Source organism: Gorilla gorilla, chromosome 9 (assembly GCF_029281585.2).
Source record: "Gorilla gorilla gorilla isolate KB3781 chromosome 9, NHGRI_mGorGor1-v2.1_pri, whole genome shotgun sequence".
Lineage (NCBI taxonomy): Eukaryota > Metazoa > Chordata > Mammalia > Primates > Hominidae > Gorilla > Gorilla gorilla.
Window position 1 is genome coordinate 132,161,971 of NC_073233.2, and position 24,457 is coordinate 132,186,427.

At 35.3% G+C, this 24,457-nt stretch overlaps 2 protein-coding genes and 1 pseudogene across 3 annotated transcripts in view; all 3 read left to right on the forward strand.

The window, feature by feature from the left end:
• The window catches only part of LOC101140579 (olfactory receptor 8G5), a 63,972-nt gene that overhangs the window by 32,789 nt on the left and 6,726 nt on the right, over nt 1-24,457 (forward strand). Inside the window, exons 1-2 of one of the 2 annotated variants that reach the window (XM_004052330.3) lie at nt 5,983-6,043; nt 20,958-21,333. The exons of the other annotated variant lie outside the window; for it this stretch is intronic. The gene's annotated coding sequence lies outside the window, so the exon portion shown is untranslated. Of the gene's footprint in view, nt 1-5,982; nt 6,044-20,957; nt 21,334-24,457 lie in introns of those variants that run through there. 2 annotated transcript variants of the gene reach the window in all.
• On the forward strand, nt 3,068-4,192 carry LOC101143905 (olfactory receptor 8G1-like; annotated as a pseudogene).
• On the forward strand, nt 5,774-19,049 carry LOC101140217 (olfactory receptor 8G1). Its single transcript, XM_055355835.1, has 3 exons — nt 5,774-6,043; nt 12,487-12,566; nt 14,346-19,049. Exon 3 carries the CDS (start codon nt 14,362-14,364, stop codon nt 15,295-15,297), a length of 936 nt encoding a protein of 311 aa, XP_055211810.1. The 5' UTR covers nt 5,774-6,043; nt 12,487-12,566; nt 14,346-14,361; the 3' UTR covers nt 15,298-19,049.

A 24,457-nucleotide genomic window follows, 5' to 3' on the forward strand; every position in this document is an offset into this window, starting at 1 on the left:
TTTGGCTGCATAAATGTCTTCTTTTGAGAAGTGTCTGTTCTTGTCCTTCGTCCACTTTTTGATGGGGTTGTTTGTTTTTTTCTTGTAAATTTGTTTGAGTTCATCGTAGATTCTGGATATTAGCCCTTTGTCAGATGAGTAGGTTGCGAAAATTTTCTCCCATTTTGTAGGTTGCCTGTTCACTCTGATGGTAGTTTCTAGAAGCTCTTTAGTTTAATTAGATCTCATTTGTCAATTTTGTCTTTTCTTGCCATTGCTTTTGGTGTTTTAGACATGAAGTCCTTGCCCATGCCTATGTCCTGAATGGTAATGCCTAGGTTTTCTTCTAGGGTTTTTATGGTTTTAGATCTAATGTTTAAGTCTTTAATCCATCTTGAATTAATTTTTGTATAAGGTGTAAGGAAGGGATCCTGTTTCAGCTTTCTACATATGGCTAGCCAGTTTTCCCAGCACCATTTATTAAATAGGGAATCCTTTCCCCATTGCTTGTTTTTCTCAGGTTTGTCAAAGATCAGATAGTTGTAGATATGTGGCATTATTTCTGAGGGCTCTGTTCTGTTCCATTGATCTATATCTCTGTTTTGGTACCAATACCATGCTGTTTTGGTGACTGTAGCCTTGTAGTATAGTTTGAAGTCAGGTAGCGTGATGCCTCCAGCTTTGTTCTTTTGGCTTATGATTGACTTGGCGATACGGGCTCTTTTTTGGTTCCATGTGAACTTTAAAGTAGTTTTTTCCAATTCTGTGAAGAAAGTCATTGGTAGCTTGATGGGGATGGCATTGAATCTATAAATTACCTTGGGCAGTATGGCCATTTTCACGATATTGATTCTTCCTACCCATGAGCATGGAATGTTCTTCCATTTGTTTGTATCCTCTTTTATTTCATTGAGCAGTGGTTTGTAGTTCTCCTTGAAGAGGTCCTTCACGTCCCTTGTAAGGTGGATTCCTAGGTATTTTATTCTCTTTGAAGCAATTGTGAATGGGAGTTCACTCATGATTTTGCTCTCTGTTTGTCTGTTATTGGTGTATAAGAATGCTTGTGATTTTTGTACATTGATTTTGTATCCTGAGACTTTGCTGAAGTTGCTTATCAGCTTAAGGAGATTTTGGGCTGAGACAATGGGGTTTTCTAGATACACAGTCATGTCATCTGCAAACAGGGACAATTTGACTTCCTCTTTTCCTAACTGAATACCCTTTATTTCCTTCTCCTGCCTGATTGCCCTGGGCAGAACTTCCAACACTATGTTGAATAGGAGTGGTGAGAGAGGGCATCCCTGTCTTGTGCCAGTTTTCAAACTGTCTTGCTTCCAGTTTTTGTCCATTCAGTATGATATTGGCTGTGGGTTTGTCATAGATAGCTCTTATTATTTTGAGACACGTCCCATCAATACCTAATTTATTGAGAGTATTTAGCATGAAGGGTTGTTGAATTTTGTCAAAGGCCTTTTCTGCATCTATTGAGATAATCATGTGGTTTTTGTCTTTGGTTCTGTTTATATGCTGGATTACATTTATTGATTTGCATATATTGAACCAGCCTTGCATCCCAGGGATGAAGCCCCCTTGATCATGGTGGATAAGCTTTTTGATGTGCTGCTGGATTTGGTTTGCCAGTATTTTATTGAGGATTTTTGCATCAGAGATACCATCTCACACCAGTTAGAATGGCAATCATTAAAAAGTCAGGAAACAACAGGTGCTGGAGAGGATGTGGAGAAATAGGAACACTTTTACACTGTCGGTGGAACTGTAAACTAGTTCAACCCTTGTGGAAGTCAGAGCGGCGATTCCTCAGGGATCTAGAACTAGAAATACCATTTGACCCAGCCATCCCATTACTGGATCTATACCCAAAGGACTATAAATCATGCTGCTATAAAGACATATGCACACGTATGTTTATTGTGGCACTATTCACAATACCAAAGACTTGGAACCAACCCAAATGTCCAACAATGTTAGACTAGATTAAGAAAATGTGGCACATATACACCATGGAATACTATGCAGCCATAAAAAATGATGAGTTCATGTCCTTTGTAGGGACATGGATGAAATTGGAAATCATCATTCTCAGTAAACTATCGCAAGAACAAAAAACCAAACACTGCATATTCTCACTCATAGGTGGGAATTGAACAGTGAGAACACATGGACACAGGAAGGGGAACATCATGCTCTGGGGACTGTTGTGGGGTGGGGGGAGCGGGGAGGGATAGCTTTAGGAGATATACCTAATGCTAAATGAGGAGTTAATGGGTGCAGCACACCAGCATGGCACATGTATACATATGTAACCTGCACATTGTGCACATGTACCCTAAAACTTAAGGTATAATAATAATAAAATAAAATAAAAAGAAAACATGTTTATAAGGATCACTGAAGTGTTCAAAATAGAAAATAGATACTTCAATGATTTAGAATGATTAAAATTATGACTAAAATATTTTTTATAAAATAATTTGATATGTTTTAGGTTAAGATGTAAAGAACATTTAAAAAACACAAATATCACTGAGGTAAATCTATCTAGAGTTAAAATTATTATATGGAAACCAAGGTGATTGATATAGTTTGGCTTTGTGTCCCCACCAAAATACCATCTAGAATTGTAATCCCCATGTGTCAAGGGAGGGACCAGGTTGGGGGGTGATTGGATTATGGGGGCAGTTTCCCCAATGCTGTTCTCATGATACTGAGTAAGTTCTCATGAGACCTAATGGTTTTATAAGTGTTTGGCAGTTCCTCCTTCGCTCTCCCTCCCTCTTTTCCTGCTGCCTTGTGAAGACGGTACCTGCTTCTCCTTCACTTTCCACCATGATTGTAAGTTTCCTGAGGCCTCCTCATCCATACAAAATTGTGAGTTAATTAAACCTCTTTCCTTTACAAATTACCCAGTCTTGGGTATTTATTCATAGCAGTGTGAAAACAGAGTAATACAGTGATACCTAAACCAATAATTTTCTATATGGGATACCTTTAAAAACTGAGGGAGAACAAAGATGTGTCTCTAAATACTATGTCTTTTTTTGCCCCTTTACAAACTACTCAGAAAAAAATGGAAGCAGTAAATTATTCTTCAGTGACTGAGTTCATTCTGGTTGGGCTAACAGAAGAGCCTGAGCTCCAGCTGCCCCTCTTCCTTGCCTTCCTGGGAAACTATATGGTCACAGTACTGGGGAACCTGGGCGTGATCACATTGATTAGGCTCAGTTCTCACCTGCATACCCCCATGTACTATTTCCTCAACAGTCTGTTCTTCATTGATCTCTGCCATTCCACTGTCTTTATCCCCAAAATGCTGGTGAACTTTGTGACAGAGAAGAACATCATCTCCTACCTGTATGCATGACTCAGCTCTACTTCTTCCTCATTTTTGCTATTGCAGAGTGTCATGTGTTGGCTGCAATGGCGTATGACCACTGCATTGCCATCTGTAGCCCCTTGCTGTACATTGTCGTCATGCCCTATCAGGCCTGTTTTTCCCCCTGATTTGGGGTGTTATATTATTATTTTATTTATGTATCTTTATTTTGGATTCAGGGGTACATTATAGGGTCATTATATGGATATATTGTGTGATGCTAAAGTTTGGTATATGCATGTTGTAGTCATGCAGGTGCCCAAAGCAATGTTCAGATTCCATGCTATCCCTATCAAAATACATCATTTTTCACAGGTGTTATATAATTGGCCCAGTTTTGTGCATCAGCTTATACAAATATACAGCTGCATGTTTAGGGTTCAATTCTGCAAATTTGATGTGATCAATCATTATTTCTGTGATTTTCCTCCTCTCCTTAAGCTTCTTGATCTAGTACCTATGTTAACAAGTTACTGATTCTGTGTGTTCATGCATTTAACATCTTAGTCCCTAGCCTGACCATCCTTAGCTCTTACATCTTTATTATTGCCAGCATCCTCTATATTTGCTCCACTGAAGGAAATTCCAAAGTCTTTAGCATTTATGGCTCTCACATGGTGGTGGATGTGGTCTTTTAGGGTCTGCAATATTCATATACCAGTAGCTATCATCTGTCAGCTCCAAGGAGTAATGGAAAGTATCCTGTCCTCTGTGTGTTACACTACTGTTGTGCCAATGCTTAACACCCTGATCTACAACCTGAGGAATAAAGATATCAATGTTTCCCTGGAGAAAATGCTGCAGAGAACATTACTGTAAACAGAAATAAAAGATGATTTATTAAACTTAAGTGGTTGACTATTATATTGTATGAATGGATGTCTTTCATTTTAGTGCAACTGTCAATATTTTTTCTCATTTGGTGAGATTGTATTACCATTATTTCTTCTTATCATCTTTTGATGCTATTTCCCATGTGGGGTTTTATGTCATATGCATTATTGAGACACAGATTAGAAGAAAAACTAAGAATAGCATGGATACATAGATCAATTAATGCTATCCCTGCCCCCTTACCTCTCTTATTATACACAGTTGATAAAAACTCAGCTCAGTCTCCAACCATAATGGAAATATCTTCCAACAGTGATACCAATGTCATTTATTATTTCCATTCAAAAAATAACAGAAATCATGACAATGTGTTAGTTGTAATCTCTAGTTTTTGCACAATGTTAGCCTGCAGCAGTCTCTTTTCTGCCCGATTCAACTAACTAAACTTGTCTTCCTTATTTCTTCCGTTAATTTTTTTTACTTCAGAAACCTATTCAAAACTTTAGAGTCAAAGTTGCAGACCCACGTGTGTGTTGTGATTGTGCACTCCAATATGCCCACTGCTTTGCCTTTTACTATTCTAATTTGTGCTGCCTGCTTATTGTCCAGTGTGCCATGGGCTGTAATCTAGGATGAGATTATGAAAAAAAACTCCTTGTTGATTTTAAATGTGCAGCCATAGTAAAATCACTGATCTAGACCTACTTCATTCTCTTTAAAGACAATCAAACCTAGTGTTTTGTGTGATTTTTCAGAGCTTCTAATATGTGACTTCCCATATAGTCTTTTTCAATTCCTTCATTTATTTGATGCACATTGAATATAAAATTTCATCTAATTTTATTTTGAAGAAAGTGAAAAACCATAAAAAGTAAGAAGTGGGGCACTTATATGGACTTATATGGAAACTAACTTCTCCAAAACTTAAATACTTTCTTCAGTTATAAAAATTAGGAGGCAGAATTTAAATCAACAAGGAAACTCAAAAATTAAGTATTATATCAATCCCTAAATTATTACACCATGCTTCCTGAAATACAATTATAAACAGATTTGAATTTTCAGTCAACTATATAAATTACCTATTTACACACAAATTAAAACTAAATATATCTATTTGCAAGGAAATAAAAAGTGTGTTATTTTAAAGTTTTTAACTTTATTATCAGTACAAGATAACTTGTCAGGATGTGCCTAGTCCTCTCAAGTATATTAATCACAGTGTGTGCTGTGAACTAAATTACATTAGAAGCATATAAGAAATGCAGAATTTCAAGCTCCACTCAGACCTATTGCATCAGAATCTGCATTTTAGTAGAGATAATCCTTGCCCACAAATATTTACCGCCAATTGACAATTTTAAAATTGACAGGGAATTCGTTTACAGGAAAATTAGACAACTGGGGAAATGTCAAGTGTAATTGCTGGTTTTTTCCAAGAATTTGGTCCCTGAGAAATGGAAATCCCGGGAGAGTATTTGTCTCCATGTTTTTTTGTACCTCGCATATCTTAACCCAGGGCAAGCCTTTATAGCACAGCAATCAGAGCTGCTCAGGTGAGGATGCTTGCCACCCTGAGGCTGGAGAAACAAAAACTGCAAAGTCGTAATTAGAAATACTGACCTGTGCTGCAGACCAGCTTCAAAGTGACTCTGAGACTGAGGGCTGGGCCCTGCCCTCTCAACACTAAAGATTCCAGAATGCTGGGTGTCTATGACTCTCAACACCAACATTAATGCCATGTCAGGAAGAGAACATTCCAAGCCAACATTCTCCATGTCAGGAAGAGGAAATTGCAAGTAAAATTGAGCATTGAAGTTTTTAGGCAGTGGAAAGGTGAGCGTTTTCATCCATCACTTGTGATTTGAGACTATTAGATCTGGAAATAATCTTTGCAAAAAATCAGGAAACTATTACTCCTCATTATCTTTACTTATTCAATTATTTATGAAATGCTCTTTTAAACCCTCTTCAATGGGCCAGCCACTTTGCTAGTTACTAGAGATACAGAGGAGAATAGCTCTGGTCCCTCACTGGGCTTATAAAATAACTCAGTCAAAAAAAAAAATGTGCTGTCTGGAAATTAGAGTGTTTCGAGCTTAACAGTAGGAAGATCAACTTAATTACAATAAACTGGACAATATTTACATGATGACTTCATTTTAAATGAGATTTGAAAAGTAAATATTTACCAGACATCAGAAAGACAGGTGTTGGTAAGACTATCTAATGTAAAAGAAATAGCTAATGAAAAGGCTCAGTGAATGTGACAGACTCTAGGAACTGAAAGAAGCGAAGTGTTCCTGTAGCCAAGGAGGAGGATCACAGGAACTAAAAGCAAAGAGGGACAAGAGATAGCATGAATCTGTGTACTTTATCCTAAGTGTAATTAAGGCAACCTGTTCATCAGTGTCCCTGAAAGTGAATCATCATCTGATTTCTGGTCCAGTGTATTTTATGACTGGAATAAGTAGCTCATTCAACTTCTAAGAACTCAAATACTAGAATATTTTCCTTTACATTTTTTATTTTTTATGTTTTTTCAGTAGTAAATTATTTATTTTTATTATTATTATACTTTAAGTTTTAGGGTACATGTGCACACTGTGCAGGTTAGTTACATTTATTAAAAGATGTATTCATAAATCTTTCAAATGCCACACACAAAATTAAAGCTTATCCTTGCTCCTCTTAGGATACATGAAAATGCTCACTAATTATCTCATTGCCTACAAATATTTCCCAAGCTCTTGACAGCTTTTGTCTGCCTTCCATCTTATCAATGTCTTTCTTTTAAAAATATATCCATTGGAAAACGCTGGACTCCAGATGTAATATGATAAGTGTGGAACAGTGCTTTCTAACCTCATGAGCACATAGAAGATGGTCATATTAATATGGCATAATGAAGTTACTGGATGAGAAAGCTTGTGGCTGATGGTGACCAGTGAACTGGCTCTGAATGCCACAGTCTTATCTGTGAGAACCTGAGGGCTACAGACCAATACCTCTGAACCATTATGAACCTTTCCCTACATTTCAGTTCCATGGCATATGAGTTGGAAGCTATGTTACAGATCTTACATGGATTGCTAGTCATCATAGTCTAGCCATTATTTTTTTTATTAATGAAATCTGAATCTCCCCTTGCTTTATCCATCATCCACTATTCTATGGACTTCATTTAGTTAATACAGAAGTACATTTTTATGTTTTCTTATGAATTGTATTCAAACCAGATATGTTGTACATAAAGAATTAATCATTTAAACTAAGCCTGGAAGTTAAATATTTTTCTCACTCAATTTTAACTTGTTTGTTTTAGCTATTTTCAGTGTCTAGAACCAACCACATTTTGCTGGTTGTCATAATATTTTAGGACTGAAGTTACAGTAACTTGGGAATATTGTTAACCAAAGGGTGTGTGTAGACCATACCATGGGGAATTGTCAATTCCCAAATCCATGTATAACTCACAAAAAGAAAGTTTCACAGTTTAATTCCATAGAACTCTTCCCAGCTGTAATCCCTACTATGATGATTACAATTAAAGTAATCAAAAAAGTAAATGACTAAAAAAGTAGAGAAAAATGCTTTTGATATTCATGATGTTCAGTGACCTTACCTTATTCTTTGATATTATATAATTTATAACCCTACTTAGCTGGCTTTGGTCAGACCTTTTATTGCTACTGTCATATATACCCAATTTTTAACACGCAGGAGTAAACATAATAGACCAGGAGCCCTATATTTTTTATTTGTTCTTGTATTAACAGAAGACTATATTTTGTGTACATGTAAAGTATTTTTCAGAGCCTCATATTGATCCTATAGTGATCACATGAGGACACATAAATAATAGAAAATACATTTTTAAATGTATATATAACAGAATAGCTCTGAATTCGTTAGGGAAACCATTCAAAAGTTGCATGCCTCTCTTAACTTTACTTCAATTATTGAAGTAATTGACACATCATCCCTTATTATGGTGAATATTAGACTTAGTATCAAGTCTCTACAACAGTATTTCTCTTCTTCTTAACACAGTCCTGTTGGGTTGTATAAACAATCAATTCACGTATTCATTGTATTGGCTGTTTCTTCCAGTTTTATTTTATCTGTACATTAGATGATCACTCATTTCCATTTTAATCTTAACTAAATTATTGAAAACATTGTTAACAGGATATAATTAGATTGAGAGTTCTATTAAAGCAGGGAATGTGTCATTTTACTTTTCATGCATTTTGGCTTCGGGTCAGTATTCGACCCCTTGTCTCTCAGTAATGATGGCTGAATAAAAGAGCGAGCTAGAATAGGTGCAGCAAACCACCATGGCACATGTATATCTATGTAACAAACCTGCACATTCTGCACATGTATCCCAGAACTTAAAATAAAAATTAAAAAATAACGAAAGAGCTAGAGAGAGAACGAGGAAAGGATGGAGAGAGGGAGAGAGAGATGGAGAGAGAACAAGGAAAGGATGGAGAGAGGGAGAGAGAGATGGAGAGAGAACGAGGAAAGGATGGAGAGAGGGAGAGAGAGACGGAGAGAGAATGAGGAAAGGATGGAGAGAGGGAGAGAGAGATGGAGAGAGAATGAGGAAAGGATGGAGAGAGGGAGAGAGAGATGGAGAAGCAGGGTGGGAAGAGCTTCAGAAGAACTAGAAACAAAATGTTTACTGGAACTATTCTACAAAGACTAAGATGTCTCTAGGGAACAGGACTAAGCATATAGGGAGGTGATTCAGGAACTTTTATTTTTAATTATAATCATATTTACATTTTTACATTCATCAATTTTTATGAATACTATGATCTCCCTAGGTGACTCTGATGATTAACCATATTGGGAAATCCCTGAATTGATAAACACTGTGTTTAAATATGTCCTACATCTGGCTGTAAAGCAACGGAGCCATGTTACTCGGTCTTACTCATGAGCATGTTGTGAGAGCCTGTGCAACCTGCCTGTATAAAATAAAGATGAACTATGTCTATGGCACATCTATATTGAGCAACTGAAACATTGGCTATGACAAAAAAAATTCCCTGATTTGAAACAAGTTACATCCTAGAAAGGAAGGCAATTACTGATCCTATGTAAGGATGTTAAGTGAAGACAGATTCGAGGAGAAAATGGTATGGAGTGTGAAGGCTAGCACATTCATGATTACCACCTTGAGTTTCTGGAGTACAATATAACATATTGAGATCCAGTATCTTAATTCTACTCCCATATCAGGCTAAATTGAATTTTTTTCATAAATATAAAGAGATTACCAGAAGTAGCCAATGATCCCTTCAGTGCTTTGTTGGTGTCTTAACATATTGATGATCTGTTTAGATGTTCTATTCAGGAACTGTATTATGTTGAGTCTATCCGTAAGTTTGAGAGAATTAATATCTTTGCAACACTGAGTCATTAAATTATGAATAGGAAAAATTCTTAACCTTATTAAGAATTTTTTTTAATTATTAGTATTATACTTTAAGTTTTAGGGTACATGTGCACAATGTGCAGGTTAGTTACATATGTATACATGTGCCATGCTGGTGTGCTGGACCCATTAACTCGTCATTTAGCATTAGGTATATCTCCTAATGCTATCCCTCCCCCCTCCCCCCACCCCACTACAGTCCCCAAAGTGTGATGTTCCTCTTCCTGTGTCCATGTGTTCTCATTGTTCAATTCCCAACTATGAGTGAGAATATGCGGTGTTTGGTTTTTTGTTCTTGCGATAGTTTACTGAGAATGATGATTTCCAATTTCATCCATGTCCCTACAAAGGACAAGAACTCATCATTTTTTATGGCTGCATAGTATTCCATGGTGTATATGTGCCACATTTTCTTAATCCAGTCTATCATTGTTGGACATTTGGATTGATTGCAAGTCTTTGGTATTGTGAATAGTGCCGCAATAAACATATGTGTGCATGTGTCTTTATAGCAGCATGATTTATAGTCCTTTGGGTATAGATCCAGTAATGGGATGGCTGGGTCAAATGGTATTTCTAGTTCTAGATCCCTGAGGAATCGCCATACTGACTTCCACAAGGGTTGAACTAGTTTACAGTCCCACCAACAGTGTAAAAGTGTTCCTATTTCTCCACATCCTCTCCAGCACCTGTTGTTTCCTGACTTTTTAATGATTGCCATTCTAAGATGTGTGAGATGGTATCTCATAGTGGTTTTGATTTGCATTTCTCTGATGGCCAGTGATGGTGAGCATTTTTTCACGTGTTTTTTGGCTGCATAAATGTCTTCTTTTGAGAAGTGTCTGTTCATGTCCTTCACCCACTTTTTGATGGGGTTGTTTGTTTTTTTCTTGTAAATTTGTTTGAGTTCATTGTAGATCCTGGATATTAGCCCTTTGTCAGATGAGTAGGTTGCGAAAATTTTCTCCCATTTTGTAGGTTGCCTGTTCACTCTGATGGTAGTTTCTTTTGCTGTGCAGAAGCTCTTTAGTTTAATTAGATCCCATTTGTCAATTTTGGCTTTTGTTGCCATTGCTTTTGGTGTTTTAGACATGAAGTCCTTGCCCATGCCTATGTCCTGAATGGTAATGCCTAGGTTTTCTTCTAGGGTGTTTATGGTTTTATGTCTAACATTTAAGTCTTTAATCCATCTTGAATTAATTTTTGTATAAGGTGTAAGGAAGGGATCCAGTTTCTTTAATTTCTCTCAGAAATATTTGAAAGTTTCATTCTATAAACATTGCATGTATTTTGTTAATTTTATTCCTAGGTATTTGATGCTAGCTTATTGCTATTTTACGTGATACTATTTTTAAATTTGTATTTTATTTGTAGCTTCTTAAAAGTACATTTTAATGTAAAGATACCTAAAGATCAAATGGAAGAGAATGGAGAATAATGTGATTTGCAAACACTATCAGTGATGATATACTATCAGAGAAAGGAAAGTTTAGGCAAGATACATTACTAAATCGTAATTGATAAGGGGTTAGATCCAAGGATTGAACAATTAAAGGAAGAAGTATAAAAATCAGAAATTTTAGTGGGAGACGTTGACATACCTCACTAAATAGCTATTGGAATAGTAAACAAGAGAAAAAAACACTATGCACAAGAAAAATCTAAACAACATAATTAATGCATTAGGTATAATTGAAATATATATATCACATGACCCTCCAAAGACAGACAACATATTCTTTAAGATGTACTGAAATATTTACAAAAATTGACCATATGCTGTATTATAAAGTCTCAGTAATTTGCAATGATTTACATAATTCAGATTATGTTCATTGATTACAATGAAATTACAACAGATGTATTTTTGAAAGAAATAGCTAAAAAAAAAAAAAGCCCCACATCTGTAATGATAACAACTCACTTCTATATAATCCTTGGAACGATGAAAAAACTGAAACAAAAATTATAAAATATTTTAAACTTAATAATATTGTAAATTTTGTATACCAAACCTTGCGAGATCCAGCTAAAGTGGGGTTCATATGGAAATTTATAACTTATATGTACACATTAGAAAAGAATAAAAGTTGACTTGTTGATTCAAGCTTCCACTTCAAGAGGTTAGGGAAAAAATAGGAAATCATACTAAAGAAATGTGTAAAGAATATAATAAAGTTTTTAGAAACAACTAAAGTAGAAATAAATATATCACTCATAAAATTAACTTACCCAAAAGTTAATTTACTTTATTTGAGTAATACAATTGGAAAATTTCTAGAATGATTGATCGAGACAAAAATGGAACCATAAATTACTGATTTTAGGAATCAGAAAAAAGAAATCGCTGCATAGTCTACAATTATGTTTAGATGTTAAAGAAACAATTACCAAAAAAGAAGAAGAATACAATATATTTGATCATTTGCAAAGTGGGCAAGCATTTTCAAATTTAAATTTAGGAAAGTTGAGAAGAAAGATAAGATCTGAATAGTAATATCTATTAAATAAATTCAATCCATTACTAAAATTCTCACAGAGAGAAAACCGTAAGTCTAGATTGCTACACTGGTGAATACTTCCAAACATTTAAGGTATTTTGGGGCAATCTATTCCAAAAAATATGTTTTTGAGATTTGTGTTATTGCATGTATTTGTGATATGTTCCTTTTAAAATATAGAGTAATATTTTATGTGTGTGTGCATATGAGACAGAGAGAGAGGAAGAGAGAGAGAGAGGAAGAGAGAGAGGGAGAGAGAATTGTAGTATAGGTGTATACTACATCTCATTTATGTATTCATCTGTTGATAATGTTTTGGTTGTTTCCAGTTTGGGGCTCTTATGAATAAGGCTGTCATGAACATTTTTGTATAAATCTTCATGTAGACAAATGTTTACATTTTTCTTGGGTAAATATTGAGGAGCAGAATTATTATATTGCACAGTGTCTGTTTAAATTTATACTAAATTGCCAACATCTTTTCCAAAGTGGTTGGACAATTTTACACCTCCTCCAAATTTTATAAGTCCAGTTACTTCACACCAACATTTGGTATTGTTGGAGTTGTTTCATTTAACCCATTCCAATACAGGTGTGCAGAGCTGTATCACTATGGTTTTAACTTTCATTTCTTTGATGACTGACATTGAGCATATTTTCATATACTTAAGGACTATTCATACATATTTTTTGTAAGGAATTTGTTCGGATATTTTCCTGTTTTTGAAATTTGCTTGCCTTCCTATTAATTGTAAATATTATTTATGTATTTTGAATAAAAGCCCTTTTTCAGATATATGTATTTCCATAGAATTGCCTTCTTATTTTCTTAATACTATCTTTTGAAGAACAGCTTTTAATTTTGATGACATACAAATTAAGTATTTGTATGTTTTTTTGTTTGTTTGCTTTGGGTTTTATTTATGTGTGTCTGTGTGTGTGTGTGTATCCTTTCTAAGAAAGCTTAAATTTTAAAATCTCAAATAATTTCTCTAGCATTTTCTTCCAGATATTTTATAGTTTAGCCTTTCTGTTTATATCTGTATTTTAGTTTTTCTATAGAAGTAAGATATACATTTTTAGGTTTTCCATATATGATATTCTTTGTAATTTAACTCTAAGCCATTTGGAATTTTACTTTGGCGCATGCAATGAGTAATTTGCCTGATCATAGTTTAACAGAATAAATAACTATATTTTAAATTCCATATATTCTAAATGTATGCCTGTTTTTTGTACTTCTTCCTAATTCACAAAAGTTAAAAGAAGAGAAAAAAAATGGAGGTATTTATATCTGTTTCTGTAATTTGAATGAGTAAAATGGCTTATTTCCCAATTGACAGGATATGAATAGGTAACAATACAATGATGATCTTGCTTACTTTCTGATTAATAAGTCTGCCAATTTTATTAATAGGTAGGTAATATTTTTATTTATCTTTTACAGATTTGGAGTCAAGACACAAACGGGTTATTTAACTTATCCACGGGTATCATTAGTAAATGATAGAGTCAGAAAGCAAACATAGGCACTTTGAGTTTAAGGCCTGTCCATTTAACCACTACTAACACAGCTTCCCTCAAATAATGGCAGAAGTGCTTGGTCCAGAGACCATAAACCAGATAACTGTGGGCCAGTCCAGCTCGTGTTAAATTTATACAATTATTGTTATAGAGATTGTTTCATAGTAATAATATTTTAAAATATGAAAATTTTATGTATAAATCGAGATTTCTTGATAATTACATTACAAATGGAAAAATCTGACAGTAATATCTCTGTTCACCCCTCCCAGAAATTAGTTTCAGGTAATTAAAGTTTACCATCCTTAGGCAGGGTTTGTTCTCTCCAAGTTGTCATGAGTTCAACTCATTTATATTGGCTTATATTAATATGTAAGTTAGTGGGTCTGAACTTAGAAATATTGGCTTAAAATCACTGAAATATTTAAAAGAAGAAAGGGATACTTAGAAAGTGTTCAATGATAAAAATGGCTAAAATATTTTACATGAAACACATTTATTATATTTGAAAATAAGATTAAATAAATATTATTTGAGGTAAACTTTACTTACTCAAAGGGGATACCTAAAGCGTGAATATCTGGGAACCTTTTCTAAATGAAGAATAATAAAGTCCCTCCCACAACCATGGGGTTTTTTTGTTTTGTTTTTTCTCTTCCTGCAGAAACTGACTGGAGGAGATGTCAGGAGAAAATAATTCCTCAGTGACTGAGTTCATTCTGGCTGGGCTCTCAGAACAGCCAGAGCTCCAGCTGCCCCTCTTCCTCCTGTTCTTAGGAATCTATGTGGTCACAGTGGTGGGCAACCTGGGCATGACCACACTGATTTGGCTCAGTTCTCACCTGCACACCCCTATGTACTATTTCCTCAGCAGTCTGTCCTTCATTGACTTCTGCCATTCCACTGTCATTACCCCTAAGATGCTGGTGAACTTTGTGACAGAGAAGAACATCATCTTCTACCCTGAATGCATGACTCAGCTCTACTTCTTCCTCATTTTTGCTATTGCAGAGTGTCACATGTTGGCTGCAATGGCGTATGACCGTTACATGGCCATCTGTAGCCCCTTGCTGTACAGTGTCATCATATCCAATAAGGCTTGCTTTTCTCTGATTTTAGGGGTGTATATAATAGGCCTGGTTTGTGCATCAGTTCATACGGGCTGTATGTTTAGGGTTCAATTCTGCAAATTTGATGTGATTAACCATTATTTCTGTGATCTTCTTCCCCTCCTAAAGCTCTCTTGCTCTAGTATCTATGTCAACAAACTGCTGATTCTATGTGTTGGTGCATTTAACATCCTTGTCCCCAGCCTGACCATCCTTTGCTCTTACATCTTTATTATTGCCAGCATCCTCCACATTCGCTCCACTGAGGGCAGGTCCAAAGCCTTCAGCACTTGTAGCTCCCACATGTTGGCGGTTGTAATCTTTTTTGGATCTGCAGCATTCATGTACTTGCAGCCATCTTCAATCAGCTCCATGGACCAGGGGAAAGTATCCTCTGTGTTTTATACTATTATTGTGCCCATGTTGAACCCTCTGATTTATAGCCTGAGGAATAAAGATGTCCATGTTTCCCTGAAGAAAATGCTACAGAGAAGAACATTATTGTAAACAGTAATAATGAGAAGATGATATATTAATCCTAAGTAGTGGACTATTACATTGTATGAATGGATGTCTTTCACTTTAATGCATCTGTCAATAATTTTTACCATTTGGTGAGATTATATTACCATTATTTTTTTCATTTCATGACCCTTTGATGTCATTTCCCATGTGGGGTTTTAACTCATATGTATCAATGAGACACAAATTAATATAAATACTAAAATCGACATGAGTACATAGACTCATTAATGCCAGCCCCATATTCTTACCTCTTTTCTTCTACACAATTGATAAAATTCAGCTCAGTTCTCAACCATAATGAAAATACCATCTTCCAAAAGTGATACCAATCTCCCTTATTCTGTCTTTTCAATAACAACATAAATTATTGCAATATGATAGCTGTAATTTTAGCCTGCAGCAATCTCTGTTCTGCCTTATTCATCTATTTACCTCATTTGTCTGCTGTATTTCTTCTTTTACTTTAGCAACATAATCAAAATTTCAGAATATAAGTTACATATCCGTGTATGTGTTATAATTGTGCAATCCAGTATATCATCTGCTTTGCATTTTCCTATTCTAGTTTGTACTTGCCTTCAACCTACACTGGACTTCAGTCTTCATGAAGATTCCCCCTGTACATGTGGTTTATTGCCATGTCTCCAGCGTCTATCATAGTTCTTGCCACCTTAGGTCCTTGAAAGCTTTTTTATTATTTCCTCATTTAAGCTAAGTATAGGAAAGCCATATGTATGTCATACTTTATCTATTTATCTCTCGAAGAGGTACATATGTTTTTAAATCTAATCTAATTTAATTTATATTTCAAGTTGATTAAAATTTACTTTAGAAGGTTCTTCAAGAATCTATAATATAACTGGTAACATTCTGACCTATTCTGTGCTAAGATGTATGTGTATTTGTTCTGTGAAAAATCCCAATGCAGATATGATAACTTGTTAACACCTGATTTTTTAAGTCATTAAACCCTCTCAACAACCAAGGAGTCCCTAAAGCAATACTTATTTTTTCTTTCTTTTCAAACATGTGGCACAGGAAGGTTAAAAAATATGTTTGATGCCTGATGGGTAAACAGCAAATCTGGTGATAGAGTTGGAACCTGAATAGCATGGTCTAAACTACCCTTAATTCTCTATGCCTAGAGCAGAACATAATTTTACCTGTGCTGGTAATGAGAAAATTCCTTGCTATGTAGATATTTAGTGAATTTTATGATATATAAAATATACTTCAATAAAATTGCTTTAAAATAAAAGTGAGGGTGCTACATGATCAAATACAATAAGCTATGTTTCTATAACCAGAAGAAATATTTCACCTGTCTATTTTTGGATGGGGCTAGTTAAGTTGCTTTGATCAGATTCCAGGTAATGCAGCTTACTCTGTTTATATATATTTAATCACAGGCTCCTGGATATCGAAACTATAGTTTGTCCATCCTTTTAGTTGAAGGGAGCGTAGGTGAATGAGCCATAGGTTAATAGGACTATTTCCTGGGAACTCTAAAAACATGGCATGTATAAAATTGAGCATACCAATTAGATTTGGATCTTCTTACCTGAGAAAATTCTCAATCAATCATGGACTCTATTAACCTGAGTCTGGGAAGATTCAATTGTTAATCTATTTCTTCCATGTGGAGCCAAGTTAAATGATTTCTTTAAGCTTATTTACTTATTACTTATTTGCTATTAGTAGTGTATCTAAGTATAACTAGTGAAAAAATTGCAAGGATCCGACTTAGAGAAAAATATATTTCTAAAAGCTAAGGGGACTTAAAGTTATTTCCTCAGAAAACTCATCTCTGAAACTCAGTCTGCATTACTTTTCCATATCATTCTTATGTTCTCTTTCAGAAAAAGTGTCTCATTTTCTTCTTAGCTTGCATTGCTTGTGGTAATTTTATGATCATTTGAACGTCTACTCTGTACATTTCCCTTGCTTCAATGGACTATAAGCTCGAGTAGAGAATACACACTCAAATATTTATAATGATTATACCAAACACCCTTGGTTTCTCATGCCACATTCTTTCAGACTACCTCCCGTTTCTCATTTCAGCAGACTTGAGGCACATTTATTAGCTGTGTGCAAGCTGAGAGTCAACTTGCATTGAAGGTGTTACACTTCAAATTTCCAGCAAGTGCTTTGCACTTTCACTCTGGAAACTTCTCCACAATTTCAGATGCTCATTTGGCTTATGTACAGTCAGCTCAAAGAATTCTTGCTCTTGGGGTCACCTTTACCCAGTAACAGTGAAAATTGTGTGTAATGCCACCTCATCCTGTCACACAGGACAGCCATCTTGGGAAACATCATATGCACTTCTGAGGAAGTGCTGGTAAAATTGAACCACCATTGCTCATACCAGCTTTTCAATAACATACTCCAATATTAGCTTTTCCGTCTTCGTATTTTGACTCAAATTTGTAAACATTACTAAAAAATTAACAGCTTAAATGAAGATAAAACAATAAAGTCCTTTAGAAAACTATTTATGTTTGCTGAGTGCAGTGGCTCATGCCTGTAATCCCAGCACTTTGGGGAGCTGAGGTGGGTGAATCACTTCTGTTCAGGAGTTTGAGACCAGCCTGGGCAACAAGGAGAAACCTCATTTCTGCAGAAAATACAAAAATTAACTGGGCATGGTGGTGTGTGCCTGAAGTTCCAGCTACTTGGGAGGCTGAGGCAGGAGTATTGCTTGGGTCCAGGAGGTTGGGGCTGCAGTGAGCCTTGATTGTGCCACTGTACGTCAGCCTGGGCGACAGAGAGAGATTGTCCCCCAAACTACCACCACCACCAATGAACAAACAAACAAAAACTTTGACAACTTTTAATGGTCAAAAAATATTGTATATATTATTGTGTACAAGTTACTTTGAATGTATGTGTGTGTGTATAGCGAAATGCCTAAATTGAGCTAGTTAACATATATATTACCTAACATATTTATTTGTGTGTGTGTGGTGAGAACACTAATCCAATAGATTTTTATTACTATAGTTACCATTTGTACAATAGATTGTTTTTAACTTATTCCTTCTATCTAATTAAAATATTATATCCTTTGACCAACATCTCCTCCCACACGCCCAGCTGCAGATAAACACAATTCTACTGTCTACCTCTGTGAGTTCAGCATTTTTAGATTCCACATATATGTGAGATCATGTAGTATTTGTCTTTCTGTGCCTGGCTGATTTCATGTAATATAATGTCCTATAGGTTCATCTGTATTGTTGCAAATTTTTAAATCTAAATATTATTCCATTGTGCACATATACCACATTTTCTTTATCCATTCTTCTAAGCGATGGACACCTAGGTTAATCTATATCTTGGCTATTGTGAATAATGCTACAATAAACATGGGAGTGCAGATATTTCTTTGACGTGCTGATTGTATTTTTTGAATATATACCCGCTAGTGGTATTGCTGGGTCATATGGTAGTTCAATTTTTAATTTTTTGAGGAAGCTTTATACTGTTTTCCATAATGACTGTACTAATTTACATTCTCATAAACAGGATGTAATGGTTCACTTTCCTCCACATCCTCTCCAACAGTTATCCCTTCTCTTTTTGATAGTAACTATCCTAACAAGTATGAGGTGATATCTCACTGTAGTTTCTCTGCAATTTGATGATTTGTAATTTTGAACACTTTTTCATATACCTGTTGACCATTTTTATGTCTTCTTTTGAGAAATGTCTATTTAGATGCTTTGCCTATTTTTAAATCTGTTTAATTGTTTTCTTACCATTGAGATGTTTGCATTTCTTCTATATGTAGGATATCAATCGCTTGTGAGATGTATGGTTTGCAAATATTTTCTTTCAAAGCAAATTTGATAAGGAAATCTATTGTAAATTATTATCTCAAAATGATATAATACTGATAAATATTTTGAGTAAAAAGTTTAATAATTTTTATTTCCAAACAAGTTAATTAGTCTATATATAGAACTAAAATAACCTGTACAGTGCATGTGTTTCTTTTGTTCCTCAACATTTTTATTTTTAGAAGAAAACCTTATCATTTCTCCTTTGTGCAGTTCCCTAGGAACACCTCTTGTGTTTACACCAACATCTACCAGAAGCTTTCATTTAGCCCTCAAACTAAAATTATCCAAGCATTGGTGTTTTATGAGTACATTACGATATTTAATACAGTTAGTAGAGGTCAATGAAAATAAAAACTTCCATGTCTTACGGTGCATTCATTTTCTAGAATAGCTGTAACAAAGTATCATACTCTGGGCAGCTTTAAACAACTGAAATTTATTGTCTCATGGTTCTGGGAATTAGAAGTCAAAAAATCAAGATGTCAGCATAGGTGGTTCCTCCTGAGAGCTCTGAGGAAAATTTCATGCCTCTTCCTAATGCCCAGTTATGGCCAGCTTTTCTTGGTGGAAGTGATTTTCTTAAAGTCACACAGCAAGTATGGAGTTAAGCTGAGATTTGAACCTAGGACTGTCCAACCGAATATCAGGATATACTGGAATTTTTATATCAAGTCATGAAATATTAGAACTGGAAGAGATGTTAAAAATGATTTAACTCAATTACTCATATTGTACTGTGTACTTGAAAAATATCTGCTCAGTGGTTACACAGGCTATGCTCTAGCATTTCTGGTTGTAAGTCCTGCACATTAAGGTAACTGCTTCCATTTCTGGATGTATTTGTATGCTCTTCTTTGTTGTGAAACAAAATGTGTCTTACCATAGTTTCTAGCAGTTAGTATTACAACAATTTCTTAGACATGAAGAAAATGAATTCAACATCTCCTAAATATAGGAATATGCTGAATATTTGAAGATAGCTATCATGTGTCAAACAGAGTATTACTATGCTAGCTAAATATCTTCAGTTCTCTCTGACAATCTTCAAATGACAAAATTTCCAGAACATTTTTCTCCTGAAATTTTCCAGTTTTTCTATACCCCACAAAATTATGGTACTCCAAACTAAACAGTAGTCCAACTATTGTTGAGTGTTAAATAAGACTTAAGTAATTCCATTTTCTAGGACCTTTTTTTTTTTTGCAAATGAAGACTAAAGATATATTGAGTCTTTTTTAAAAGTCACATTATACTGTTGATCAGTATTGAATTTGACTTTCACCACGTTAACCATGAAGTACAATAGTGTAGATCAATCACAGTCCACTGCTCCCCGGCCACAATGGAGGATTACATGAATTATATTTAGGCTGTTTTATTGCTTTCCTGCAAATATTCAATTTAGGAACAAAGGAAGATAGTTCATTGGTTTTGGAGAAGCTGTTGAAATATAAGCATGAGATCTGTCAAGCAGTGATTTGATTTATTATTTTAAAATTTCTAACACTAATATGAGTAAGATATAACTTTTCAGGAAGTGTCTTGGTCCTCTAAAATCAGGTAATAATAGTCTGGGCTGTGAACGAATAGTACTGGCTTGGAGTTTCTAAGAAATGCAGAATCTCAAACCGCACTCAGACTTGCTGGATCAGAATATACCTTTTCACAAAATCCTTTATTGCCAGTAGGCACAAATCTTTATCGCTAATCGACAAGTTTAGAATTGACAAAAATTCCCCTGAAGAAAAATTAGACAATTGGGTAAATGCCAACAGTAATTGCTTCTTTTCTCAGGAGCTTGTGTTCCCAGAGAAATGGAAATCCTTGGAGAATGTTTGTCTGCATGATATTTGGTACCTGGCGTATCTAAACCCAGGACAAATGTTCACAGCACAGCAATCAAAACTGCTCAGGCCACTGTAAAAGGGGAGGATGTGTGCTAGAGCTAGAGAAACACAACTGAAAAGTGACAGCTGGAGATGCTGATCAGCGGTGCAGATTGATTTCAAAAGTGAGTGAGATGTCTTGTGCTTTGCAGTCTCAGGACTAAAGACTACAGAATGCTGGCTTGGTACCTATGACTTCCAACACCAGCATTAGTGCCATTCTCCAAGTCAAAGACAGCAAGTTGCAAATAAAATTTGGAACTGAGGTTTCAGGCAAAAGAAAGGTGAGTGTGTTCATCTCACACTTATGATTTGATGCTATTAGGTCTAGAAGTAATCACTGTAAAAACTGTAGGAAATATTTGTGAATACTTTCGTTCATTTAATCAATCATTTATTCTTAAAAGTACTTTTTAAACTTTCAGTGATTTGCCAGATATGGGTTAATACTGGGAATACAGAAGAGAGGAGGTCTGATCCACAGCCTGGCTTACAGTACAGTTCAGTCTAAAAATGTGCTGTTTAGAAATTAGAATTTTCTGAGCATGCAGTAGAAAGGTCCAATCAATTACAAGGAATTGGAGAATGGTTCTATGATTATTATAGTTTTGAATGAGATATGAAAGAAAACAAATGTTTGCCAGACAACAGAAAATGTAATTGATAAGACTATTTAATGTAGAAGAAACAGTAAACAAAAAGTCAGGCAGCTAAGTGAATGTGACAAATTCCAGGAACTGAATGAAGCCAAATATTTCTCTCACAAAGGAGGAAGATACAAGACCTAAGAGTAGAAAGAGATGAGAGATAGTGGATATTTGTTTTTAATCATAAGATAAATTAAGAAAATCTTTTCCCTAATTTTTCTGAAGATGGATCGTCATGCTGTGGTTAAATATATTTAATGGCCAGAAATAAATAGCCTCTTCCTTTTTTAAGATCTCAAGTTATTAGAATATTTTTATATTGATTAAAGGGTGTATTCTTTTTTAATAGGAGAAAAAGGCATACAAAATTTATTTAATGTGTATGTACATGGAAGTCATACACTAAGTATGAAACTCAAGAAGGACCAGGTGGTTGAGGCTTAAATACTCTCTTCATGGAAGAGAGATGTGTGGACGCAAGAGGTAGACATTATTTTGTAAATGATTATCTTTGGAAGCTGGATGAGACGGACAAGTTATGGAAGGTGAGGGGTGGAAATGCATGGGGACACAGGTTGTCTTATTATGCAGATAAAGTCCCCCAGGTAATCTCTTGGAGCTGCCTTCAGAATAACAGATGAAAAGTCTGTCTGTGCATGGTGATGACTCCCAGTCTCTTCTCTGGTGGTTAATCTTTCCTGGTTATCTTTCCTGGAGTCCAAAGAAGGGGGTCTTAAGACAACTGCGTTTCTTTGGGAAAGAAGCTTAGTTAGATAAGGAAATTCCAAAGAGTCCCACCCAGTACTTTGGGGAAGAGGATCTGAGAGACAAGGAGGTGGGAGAAGGTCAGAAACAGCCCTTGGTTCTGAAGCTTATTTCCAAGGCCTTTTAAAGCACTCAGCATGCCAGAGTGCCATATTTTGGGGAATCATCTTCTGCACCCCAACATCACCTCTCTTCTCTCTTAGGAGAGTCCTTCCTTTCTAAATCTAGCTCTTGTACACGTACTCCATATCCCATTATTTTCTTCTTCTCTGAGACTTTTCCCCATTGAATTATCTCCTCTCTGGCTAGCATCTTCAACATCTAAAGGGTGTATTCTTAAGTCTGTCAAACACCATACACAAAATAAACACCTCTTCTCTTTTGTTTCTCTTTCAATGTATAAAAGTGTCTGCTAATTATTTCATTACCTTTAAATATTTTCCAAGCTCTTCACAGCTTCTATACAAATTTCATCTTGTCAATGTTCCTCCTTAAAAAAGACATTCATGGCTGGGCTCCGTGGCTCACGCCTGTAATCCCAGCACTTTGGGAGGTCGAGGTGGGCAGATCGCCTGAGGTCAGGAGTTCGAGACTAGCCTGACCAACATAGCGAAACCCTGTCTCTACTAAAAAATACAAAAATTAGCTGAGCGTGGTGGCAGGCGCCTGTAATCCCAGCTACTCAGGAGGCTGAGGCAGGAGAATTGCTTGAACCCAGGAGGGTTGCAGTGAGCCGAGACCACACCACTGCACTGCAACTTGGGCAACAAGAGCGAGTGAGACTCCATCTCAAATAAATAAATAAATAAATAAATAAATAAATAAATTTAATTAATTAATTAATAAAGACATTCATAATTAAACATAAAGTTCAAACTTTAATATGATAGGCATAGAGTAGTACTTGCTAACCTCATAGTGCCCATAGAAGATGGTAATATTTGCATAGCATCTGGGGTAAGAAATTTATCCCAGCTTGTGGCAAATGCTGACCTCTAAGAGGCTCTGGATGCCACAGGCTTCTCTTCATTGCCCCAAAGACTAAACACCAGCACTTCAGCACCATTGTAACACATTCTAAGTCCATGGCACATGAGTTGGGAAGCTATGTCATAGATCTTATTGAGATTATGGCTCATCATACTCTAGAAATTGTTTTTTAATAAATAAGCTATGAATTTTCAATCGCTTTATCATCTATTATTCTATGGACTCCATTGGATTATTTTTTAAAATGCCTTTATGCTTTTATATAAACTACACTCAAACCAGATATCTTATATGGGAGGAATTAATTTTTAAACTAAGCTTAGAAGTTAATAAATATTTTCCCTGCTACATTTTAATTTGTTTCAACTCTGTTCTCAAACCTGGATGATCATCATCATTGATTTAGAAGTGTCATTTGTGTGTTTTATTTTTCAGAGAGGTCAGATCTCTAAACCTCAACATCAAAGATTCTGATTCACTAAATCTGGTAGAGTGGTAGCAAATCTATATTAAACAACACAAACAGGATATTTACACATGAGTTGAAAAAAAATTGAAATTTGACAAAGAGATATGAAAATATTTTCAAAGTTTCAGAAGCTACTAAAAGATATCTGAACTAGAATACAACTATCAATTATCAGAATTAGAGAGGGGGTAGCAATACTAGTTTAACTAAAGTAAAACCACATGCAGTTTGGAAGTTTATAATGCTCAAAGTTATTAATTCTACAAATAGCAATATGAACAAATTAGAACTATAGCAGTAAACTTCAGAAGAACTCGAAGCAGACACTGTTGGAACTATTCTACAGAGATTAAGTAGTGTCTGGGGAACGGGATAGAGTATATAGGGAGGTGATTCTGGAACGTTTGTTTTTCATTATAATCATGTTCACATTTTTACATTAATCCTTTTTTGTAAACACTTCAATCTCCCTAGATGACTGTGTTGATCAATCATATTGGGGAATACCTGAATCAACAAACACTCTTTGTGTTCAAA

Bases quoted from the DNA above. Each gene is read 5' to 3' on its own strand.
- LOC101140217 (XM_055355835.1), top strand. From the start codon at position 14,362: ATGTCAGGAGAAAATAATTCCTCAGTGACTGAGTTCATTCTGGCTGGG.